The sequence below is a fragment of the Cryptosporidium hominis genome (genome assembly GCF_000006425.1).
Source record: "Cryptosporidium hominis TU502 chromosome 3 CHRO013148, whole genome shotgun sequence".
In the NCBI taxonomy this organism is placed as follows: domain Eukaryota; phylum Apicomplexa; class Conoidasida; order Eucoccidiorida; family Cryptosporidiidae; genus Cryptosporidium; species Cryptosporidium hominis.
In genome coordinates, this window is record NW_667220.1 from 1 (window position 1) to 10853 (window position 10853).

Consider the following 10853-nt stretch of genomic DNA (forward strand, 5'->3'; position numbering starts at 1 on the left):
TATTACCTTCATTTAAATGATTCTCATTTCTATTTCTTAATTCGTTTCCTGCATCATCCCAACATTTCTGAAAGATGCTTGTAAACTCATCGTCATTTTTAAATATATTAGAATATTTCTCTCTATTAGTTATTTCCTTCAATTTTATTTCACTATCTTCGTGTTTTAATAACTTTGAAACAGGAATCAATCTATCTAAACGGCTATTTAGATTTTTATCACTTTCTTTATCTTTGTCTTTCTCTTTTTCATGGTTTAATATTGAATTGGTAACATTAGATTTTTCTTCATTATAATCAAATTTCTTAATTGAATCATATTTATATTCTTGATAATGTTTTGTTTGTAAATTAGAACTTGTTTCATTTAATGTTCTATTTATATGGCTTAATTCAAAATTTGGCTCCGATGGATCAGATTTAGAGTAATTATAATTTTCAAAAATAGATTTTAATTGATGATCTTTGAATTTGTTACTATTATCTGAAATTTCAAAAGTATCCAAAGTATTTGGTAACTTTTCTTGTAAATTATTAACTTCTTTATCAAATTTGGTATCATCTCGGTTAGAATAGTAATTATTTAAATACATGGACAAATTATTTGAATGTAAAGAAGAATAACCAATTTCCAATTCGTTTTCTGATAAATTAACTTTTCTATTATCATTAAAAACATCATACTTTGAATTATGACAAGAATCATTATTTATATAATCATTATTATCAGAGGATTTATCTTGTCTTGATAATTGTTCCTCCTTAATATCATTATTCAAAGTCTTGATTGGAAGATGTAATCTTGGAATATTTCTGTTCTTTTTAGATTCATAATTAGTTGTAGATTTTTTAATTTTCGAATATATTTCTGAATTTGATTCATTATTAACACTAGATTCATACATTTTCTTACTTTCTTTTAAATTACCAATTTTTGAAATATTTTCTATTGTACTTTGATCTTTGTAATAATAGTTTTCTCTTGAAATTCCTCCCTCTGTCATTATTCTTAATCCTGGTTCGTCCATAGAAGAATTCTCATCAAAGCCATTTAAATCATTTCTTCTTGAATTCAGCTTATTTTTTATTCCAGGAGGAGATTTGCAAGTTGCATCAAGTATCAAGTTAATTGGAATATCTTTCAACTTTAATTCTCTAATTAATTCTTTATTTATATTCATCTTTTCCTTGAAAAAAAAAAAGTTAATGGTTTAGAATTAGTAGCGAAGAAGAAATGAAAATAAAAATATATTTCACAGCTTAAAAGTTTTAATTTCTTTAAAAGTTACGTCTTTCTTTTAATATTTATATATTTCACAAACTCTTGAATTCGAATTAATAACTATTTCTTCCCCACTTTCTATTCATAACCACTTTTTTTTTTCAATTCAATTAATTGGTCAAATACAATAGGATCTTGCTTCTTATTAAAAAACCCATTAACTTAAATATATATATCACAAATGTTTTTCCTTAATTCCATTAATTAAACTAATTCAAATTTTTGTTTTAATAAATAAATACTTTTCAAATTTAACTCTCTTTCTTTAAAACACTAATTAATATTAAATTTAACCAAAAATAACCTGATTTCCAAACTTCTTCATCCAATAAATTATTCGTTTCCTTCTTTTTGAAAAAAATTATAATTTATATTTAATTATTTTATTCTTTTCATTTACATTATTATTTTTGTCTAATTTATTTTGACTTGAATAAAGCGGCGGGAATTACACGTCATTTAATTACATGTTAGTGCAAATTACAAAATATTTTGTATAAATTAGAAGAAAATAATTAATATCGTCATAATAATAAAATTAAATTAAAAAAAGAAAAATTCTTATTATATAAAAGTCTAATAAAAAAATATTAATAAATAAAAAATAACTTTTAACAATTGGGACTTATTTCAATTTCAACCAACTTCCATTATTCTAGTAGTTTTGATTCAAGTTTTACTTTTGACCAAGTCATGTAAAATACCTTAATAAAGTTTTGCAAGTCGTAAATATCAGAGTAGTACATGAACTCCCTGCATGAATGCATTGCAAGCATGCATGCACCAATATCGGCAGTACGAATTCCCAAATTGGAGGCAACTATTGGGCCTATAGTAGAACCACATGGAGAAGAATTTTTTACTAGGAAATCTTGAGTCTTTATATTGAAATTATTTGCAATAGTCTTTAAGAATGTTCTTGTTGTGCAGTCTGTTGTATAAGCTTGATTAAAGTTTGTCTTAATTACAATGCCATTATTTGGAGAAGGTTTATGCTTTGATTGATGTCTTTCGGGATAATTTGGGTGTATTGAATGAGCCATATCAACGCTCAAAAAGATAGATCTCTTCATTATCTTACAGAATTCCAAGTCAGAATTTCGATTAGCATTTACCATTCCTTTAGGTGTTGAATTATTCAAACTAGAATTTTCCAAACCAGCCAAAATTAACTTTAGGCTTTGTTTAAGAAAGTCTGAGTGAGCTCCTGAAAATGAGACACTTCCTACTTCCTCATGGTCAAATGCAACAGAAATTAATAAATCACTGCTATTTGATTCTGATGCATCAATTAAAGCTGTAAAACATGAAAAAACACCTCCAAGATTATCAAGTCTTGGAGAATCAATAAATTCATCATTAATACCGACATATCTAGAATCAACTGAATCCATCAAACATAGATCAAATGATGAAATGTTCTGAGGTTGAACATTAATTTCTCTGCAAATCTCATCAAGCAAACTACGTGGAAGGGATAAAAGTTGTTCGCCATATTTATCATTTGTATCTGTCTTTGATATTATTGGTTGTAAATGCTTTTCCTTATCATATACAAATGAAGATCTTTCCTCTGATGTTGTTAAATGTATTGCTAAGTTTGGAATTGCACATATTGGTCTTTTAATTTTGATTAAATATTCATTGCATGCATTATCTACCACTTTTCCCGCAATTCCTAGACCTCTATCAAACCATGTATGCCAAATTCCTCCACCATATGTAGAAACACTCAATTGAGTATAACCTTCATTACAAGTTATAGAACTCGGTCTAACTCTTAAACAAGGACTATCTGTGTGTGAACCTGTTATAATCACCATACTCCTTTCATCTTCTAAATCAAATTCTTCCCCTACTTTAAATGCTAAAATAGTACTATAGTTTAAAGTTATATAGTATTTTCCTCCTTTTTTTATTTCCTCATTATCATCCAACTTTTTAAACCCACTCCCTTTAAGTATCTTAATTGTTTCATCTACTGAGTGATATGGCGAACCTGTATTATTTAGAAACTCGAGAAATTTATCAGAAAACTCTTTTGTCATCTTTGAAATTTAATTTATAGATAGTAACTTCGATTATTAATAATTAATACTTTGATTTAAAACCTTTTTTTTCCAATTATTATTTATCTATAATGTTTATTTTATTCTCAAATATTAATTATTTCCCCACGAATTTATATATTTAAATTCATTTATAAATATATATTAATTATAATTAATTAATAATTCCTATTAATATTCATTTTATTGTATAGTTTATTTATTATATTTCATTTAATATTAAATACTTAAATAATAATAATATGTTATTGCATTTTGGCGCCAAATTGACTTTAATATTTTACATGTAAAAACCCTAATAATTGAAATAATTAAAGCAAAAAGTAAAAATTGATATTAAATAAAAATAACAAAAAGTGGAATAACTGTGTTTCCTGTGAATTTTATAACAATAATTGGGACTTTTGAACATAATAATTCTTCTTACCTGAAAAAGAAAAACATTCATATTTCAATCAATTTGAAAAATTGAGAAAAACTACTTCATATTTATTATTTAAAGATTAATATTAGTAAAATGGTCGTTTCTATAAAGAAACTTTAATTAATTCTGACCAGTATTGTTTAAATCATTTCCATTTATTCTACAAACTTTTTTTTTTTATTATATTTAACCTAGTAATCAATATATATACTTTATCTACTTTAAGAAATTTAATGGTAAATCACCAAGGGTAAAATTCAGTCAGAAGATAAAATGTCATTAACTCCTTGGATGTCAGGGGAATTCAGGGGTAAACTCCCATCCCCAAGAGCTGCACATACGTGTAACATAATAGAAGATAAGCTATATTTATTTGGTGGTTGGAATGGATTTCAAGCACTAAATGATTTTTATGTATTATATACGAGTTCAGAAGTAATGTTTTGGCAAAAATTGATACCTTCTGAAAAGAGGCCAAAAAATAGAAATAATCATGCATCTGCCGTATATGGGAATTCATTATATATACATGGAGGTCACAACGGTGAATTTTGGCTTAGTGATTTGTATGAATTTACAGTAAAAGGAACAGATCATTTAAATAGCGATAACTTGAATGCATTTAATTATACTGAAGAAGTGAATGAAGAACTTTTGGGAAGCTGGAAACGTGTTAAGGTTTCAAACAAGTTAAAAAAACCTTCAGCCAGGGCATGCCATTCCTTAACACGAATTTTTGGAAGGCTCTATCTTTTTGGAGGTTTTGATGGAATTCAATGTTTTAATGATTTATGGGTTTATGATATTGCAAAAATGACTTGGAATGAAATAGAATTTGAAAATTATATTCCAAGATGCAGAAATGGTCATTGTGCTATTTCTTCAAGTAAAGGAATCATATTTTTTGGTGGAAACACTGGTAAAGAGTATATTGGTGATGTTTCATTATATAATCCAGAAAAAAAAGAATTTCAAACCCCAAAAGTCTTTGGTGTCTGTCCATCAGCAAGAAAAGGTCACAGTTTAGCTTTATTAGATGATGTTTCTGCTGTAATGTTTGGAGGATATGATGGAAAAAATAGGTGTAATGATTTATTTATTCTTGATATTTCTGAGTTACCTTCAATAGTACGTTGGGAAAGGATAATTGAGAAGAACTCTCCAAGTCCTAGGCAAAGAAACTCCCTAACAACTATTCCAGGCGGTAAATGTCTTTTATTTGGTGGATATGACGGTAACTGTTGGAAATCGGATACTTATTTATTAGATATAAGAAAGTTCTCATGTTCAATGCATAGCAAAAATATTTCATTACCAATGCTTTCAAATTTGGAAAGTCTTGTTGATAACCCAGAATTTAGCGATATTATTTTCATTCTTGAGAATGAAGAAACTTTATATGCACACAAATGCATTTTAGTCGCTCAAAGTCAATACTTTAAATCAATGTTCAAAAATGGCATGGCTGAAACAAATTCAAAAGAAGTCCGTCTTGAACATATTCCGAAAAAAGAATTCAAAGTCATTATTAGATTTCTTTATACTTCTTACTTGGATGAAACTGATCTCCAAACATTGTGTAATGTATTGCTTATTGCAGATTCCTATAACTTATCAGCTCTTTCTGATTTATGCATTAAAACTGTTAAACAATTAGTGGAAGTTGGTAATGTTTGCGAAATCCTTATTATTGCTCATCGTTGTAAAATTGATCAGCTTGTCAAGTTTTGCGTTGATTTTGCATCCTGTCATGTAGATGTACTAATTAACAGTCCTAAATTCGTTCAACTTTCAAATGAGTTTCCTAAGCTTGCTTTAAGCATTTCAAATTCTGTTATTAGCAAGTTGATCTGATTAATTATTTATTTCTAATGCAATTATCATTTTTGCCATATTAAATTCTGTTGATTAATAGATTTTAGATTTTACATAGTCTTTTTTTTATTTTTGCCAATTTTTATTTTATTTACACCCCACATATCCCCACTGCCAAAACTTTAAGTCAAATAATTACTAACAATACAAAATTTTTCCCGCCACTTTTTTTTTGTGAATGAATATAGAAAATTGATTTAAGTGATGGAAATTTCAAAAAAAATAATAATTCAACTTTTGAATCAAAGAAATGGTCTAAGTAATTGATTCTATGTATCAAGAAATATTCAATTTGATGTTGAGAATTTTATTATGTTATAAGTAATCAATAACTACCAGAAACTTGTTTTTAAAAATTTCTAAAAGTTAAAAAAAAAAATTTATTCGTGATTATGGTATATATAATTATTATTGTTTTTAGGATCCTAAATTCATTATTTATCCGCACAACTTATAATCCAGATGAGTATTGGCAATCTTTAGAGGTTGCACACAAAATTGTGAATGGGTTTGGATATCTTACATGGGAATGGGAACCATGTGTATCTTTAAGAAGTATTATTCATCCACTAATTTTTACTATATGTTATATTATCATCAATTTCTTTAAAAAGATTGTGAAATTCTTCTGTAAAAATAATTACCAATGTTTATATCATACAAATTATTATTTCATTATTCCAAGACTTTATCAGTCTATATTTGCTATATTAACAGATATTGGTACAAGTAAAGTTGCTTATTCAATATTTCACAAAAATTATTATGCTCGAATGGAAACTAAAATTGAAGATAGTGATAATAAATTCAAGAATAATTATTTGAAAGATTCTATCTTCTTAAAAATTCCATTTTACCAAAAAATATGTAATAAATATGAATTAGATTTTGTGACATTATTTATTTCACTATTTAGTTGGTATAATTTCTATACTTTATGTAGAACTTATGCCCAAACTGTTGAAAATTGTATTAATATCTGGAGTATATATTTTATCATTAAATCAGAAAAATGGATGAATGGTAGTTACTCAGATAATAAATCTCTTATAATTGGGATATTTCTTTCTTCATTAAGTGTTTTGGTTAGACATTCATCTATTCAATTTTGGCTAATATTATATTTAATTTTGATTATTTTTCAAATTAAAGATATTATTAATAAAGGTAGTAAATATTCAATTTTTACAATCGTGAAATTATTAAAAATTTGCATAGTTGTTGCTTTCATCACAATACCAGTAATGCTTTATTTGGATTATTTGTTCTACAAAAAATTTACAATTCCAATGATTAACTTTGTTAAATTTAATTTTATTGGAGATCCGGGACAAATATATGGTTCAAATTCCAGACTTTATTACTTTACTGAAACGCCGATTGTTACTTTACTTTCTTATCTACCATTTATGTTTCTTGGAATCATTGAATCATTTAATTTAAAAAATCAAATATTTAAAATATCACAAATTTCTACTTTAATTACTATGATCTTGCTTTCTACTACGTCACATAAAGAACACCGTTTTATTATCCCTTATTTTCCCATATTGTTAATTACCACGAGCCTTGGAATATATAAACTAATTTTAGAAATACATAAGTTCTTCAAAATGGATAATATTAACTTTACGGGATTATTATTTAGTAGTATTAACATTTCTCAAATATATCTCAATAATAAGTACCTTCTAATAACATTACTAGCTCAAATTATTCCAGCTTTTTTCTTTACAACAATATTTCAAAGAGGTGGTGAATCTGCGATTAGATATTTATCCAATTTGAATTTGCAGAAGAATGAATCCATTTTCTTTGTTTCTCAATGCCATATGTATCCAGCCTACTCTTTCTTGAACCAAGACGTGAAATTTGGATTCTTTGATTGTTCTCCTAATATTAATCAACCAATCAAACATAAGAATATGAATGAAATACTTTGGGCAAATCCAAATACTACACAGTTATTGGAGGAGATTTTTGTTATTAATCCCTTGTTGAATACATCTTACCCCAGTCCATATATTTCATCAAATATTACTAAGTTAAATACTTCAAATTCTGAGAATTGTTTGAATTACAGATTTAATAGAAAACTTTCTGGGGAATTTCCAAAATTCTTTGTAATTAATTCACACTTTAATGAAAATCTGCAAGAATGGCTCCATAAACATAATTATAAACTTATTCGCAGAGTTTTTGATTCATTTTTTCTTGAAACACCCATTGGATTACTTTTTTGGTCTTACTTGTACATTTATGAGAAAATTTAATTTTTATTTAGTATTTTACTTAGATAAGAAAATCAATAATTTCATTAAATTTTAATAGGATTATTGCAAATGAAACGTTTATTTTCCTTTTTTGCATGCAAGTAATGATATATATATTATATTTGCATGCATGCAAATTTCTTTACACGTAATTGAATTAATTATCTGCCAATAATTTAAAGAAGAATTGAAGTAGTTAATAATTTAGAAATAAATTAAAACTTAAATATTAATAATAATAATAAGGAAATTCAAGTAAAAAATTGTACTATTTTTTTTAAATAGTCGGACAATACTGAAATATTCATAAATACTCTGAAAAAATTATATTTCAATGACAAACGAAGAAAATAACGTGGAAAAAGTAAGTAGAATTGAATTAATAAATTTTAAAAATAAAGAAAATAAATAAATAATTAATTTTCAAGATAATGAACGAAGATTTAAGCGAATATAATCATCCAGAAAGTATTATTTCATTATTATCACCAGTTTCATGGCTACAAATGGACGAAATTAAAATAAATTCTGATTTTAACTTAAACAATCAAAATGGATATATTAAGAAGAAATCTGAAAGAATAATTAAAGAGCTAACTTATGGTAAGTCAAAGATCTATGGAACTTAAAATTAATATGGCATTCTTCATAATAAATAAAATTTATTTTTAGAATTATGCCAAGCTAAAGCATTAAATCTTCATTCTAAATTAAGTGTAAGTTATAATTACTACTACAGGGTGGAAAATGTTAGAAATACAATTCAACATATATTCAATTTTTCTATCTTGTATTATTAAGAAAAAAAAATCTTAACTTATTTAAAAATCTAATAGAGCTCAATTTCTGGGATTCTCATGATTTCAATCATTATACAAATAATAGTCGTTCTTTTCTCCTATTTTGCATTAGATTTCAACATTTCAACGTTTAGTTAACACTTTAATATTTCAAAATATATCCTGAAATATATTTTATTTATATTAATCTGCCAAATATTAATATTAAATTTGCTTATAATTTGCCCACTTAATAAATATAATATTACACCCTTTCCCCCTGCCCCCCTTTTTTATTACCTATTAAAAATTATATTTACCAAAAATATTATTTCAAAAAGTTGTGGCGCCAAAAGTTCCGGTTTATAATTGACAATTAGACAAATAAATTCAATAGGAGTAAAATTAAGGGGAAAAAAGATAAAAATAATCAGGAGAATTTCTGGAGTGGTTCTTTAGGAATTTGAAATGAGTTTACTTCAGAAGATTGCCGAGATAGAGGCCGAAATGGCCAGAACCCAAAAAAATAAGGCAACCAATTTTCATTTGGGTTTATTAAAGGCAAAATTAGCAAAACTAAGAGCACAGGTAATTAGTGGTGGCGATGGAAGAGGAGGAGGTGGTGGCGGAAATGAAGGTTGGGATGTTAGCAAGACAGGAGAAGCAAGAGTAGGACTTATTGGCTTTCCTTCCGTAGGTAAATCAACCCTATTAAATAAATTGACTGGTACTTTCAGTGAAGTAGCAGCTTATGAATTTACTACTCTTACATGTGTTCCTGGTGTATTTAATTACAAAGGTGCTAAAATTCAGCTCTTAGATTTACCCGGAATTATTGAAGGAGCCAAGGATGGTAAAGGTAGAGGTCGTCAAGTTATTGGTGTAGGTAGAACATGTAGTTTGATTCTCATTGTTTTAGATGCTTTAAAACCTTTAACACATAAAAGAATTATTGAGAGAGAATTGGAAGGTTTTGGAATTAGGTTAAATAAGCAACCACCAAATATATCATTTACTAGAAAAGACAGAGGTGGAATTACAATTACTTCTACTGTACAACTTAAAAATATTGACGAGGAGACTATTAAATCAATCTGTTCAGAGTATAGAATCAATAATGCTAACTTTGTTATCCGTTGTGATGCAACTGCTGATGATATTATTGATATTATTGAAGGTAATCGTATATATTTACCTTGTATTTATATTCTAAATAAGATTGATCAAATTACTATTGAAGAATTGGATGTTCTTTCACAATGTCCACATTATGTTCCAGTATCTGCCCATCATGAATGGAATCTTGATGGTCTTATTGAGAAAATATGGCAGTATTTAGATCTTATTAGGATTTATACTAAGCCTAAAGGTCAGATTCCTGATTATGCTGCTCCAGTTATTTTAAAACGTGATAAGTCTACTATAGCAGATTTTTGTAGGAGAATACATAAACAATTACTCCCTCAGATGAAATATGCTCTAGTTTGGGGTCAGTCTGTTAGACATAATCCCCAAAGAGTAGGAAAAGACCATGTTTTAATTGATGAAGACGTTGTTCAAATTATTAAAAAGTAGTAAAGTTTTAATCTTGATCATTAAATTCTAAACAATATAAGATCAAATATCTTAAGTAATTATTTTTTCTTTTATTTAATTTGCCACGTCATCAAAAATAATTAAACATAAAATTTGTGGTAATTGAAGTAATTTTCATTAGTAATACTCATTTCCTAGTTAAAAATCTAACCTAACGATATAATTCATTATTATTTACTTTTTGATTATATATTTATTTATTTCTAATTAAATTTATCCGTCTCTACCAAGCTTAAATCTATTAAAGTAATTAAAAGCTCTATAATTGAAAAGCTCCTTGTCCATTTTTGACAATAAGTCCATAGAATCCAAAATTTGTTCTCTTTTCAAGTTTTTAACTAGCTCCTGATGATCTTCTTGTAGGTTTTGTCTAATTAAAATTAGATTAGAAAATTGTTCAAACAAGGTAGAGTCAGAAAGAACGAAGTTAAGTGTATTAATAGGTTGTAAATGATCAAATATAACATTCCAAATGACCTTTGGAATATTTATAGAAGAAAATGATATTTTATATTTATTATTTAATGAATCTGAAATAGCTTTAATATATCTCTCA

The 10853-nt window shown here is 26.5% G+C and overlaps 5 protein-coding genes across 5 annotated transcripts; 4 read left to right on the forward strand and 1 right to left on the reverse strand.

Moving 5' to 3' along the window:
• Positions 1–1931: 1931 nt before the first annotated feature.
• On the reverse strand, positions 1932–3329 carry Chro.30408 (hypothetical protein). Its single annotated transcript, XM_661188.1, has 1 exon — positions 1932–3329. The coding sequence occupies one exon, from the start codon at positions 3327–3329 to the stop codon at positions 1932–1934; it is 1398 nt and encodes a 465-aa protein (XP_666280.1).
• Positions 3330–4047: 718 nt separating this feature from the next.
• Chro.30407 (hypothetical protein) lies at positions 4048–5628 on the forward strand. Its single annotated transcript, XM_661189.1, has 1 exon — positions 4048–5628. The coding sequence occupies one exon, from the start codon at positions 4048–4050 to the stop codon at positions 5626–5628; it is 1581 nt and encodes a 526-aa protein (XP_666281.1).
• A 413-nt stretch (positions 5629–6041) lies between these two features.
• On the forward strand, positions 6042–7922 carry Chro.30406 (hypothetical protein). The annotated part of the gene is made up of 1 exon (XM_661190.1): positions 6042–7922. The coding sequence occupies one exon, from the start codon at positions 6042–6044 to the stop codon at positions 7920–7922; it is 1881 nt and encodes a 626-aa protein (XP_666282.1).
• Positions 7923–8353: 431 nt separating this feature from the next.
• Positions 8354–8551, forward strand: Chro.30405 (hypothetical protein). Its single annotated transcript, XM_661191.1, has 1 exon — positions 8354–8551. One exon carries the CDS (start codon positions 8354–8356, stop codon positions 8549–8551), a length of 198 nt encoding a protein of 65 aa, XP_666283.1.
• Positions 8552–9169: 618 nt separating this feature from the next.
• Chro.30404 (GTP-binding-like protein) lies at positions 9170–10276 on the forward strand. Its single annotated transcript, XM_661192.1, has 1 exon — positions 9170–10276. The coding sequence occupies one exon, from the start codon at positions 9170–9172 to the stop codon at positions 10274–10276; it is 1107 nt and encodes a 368-aa protein (XP_666284.1).
• Positions 10277–10853: the final 577 nt, after the last annotated feature.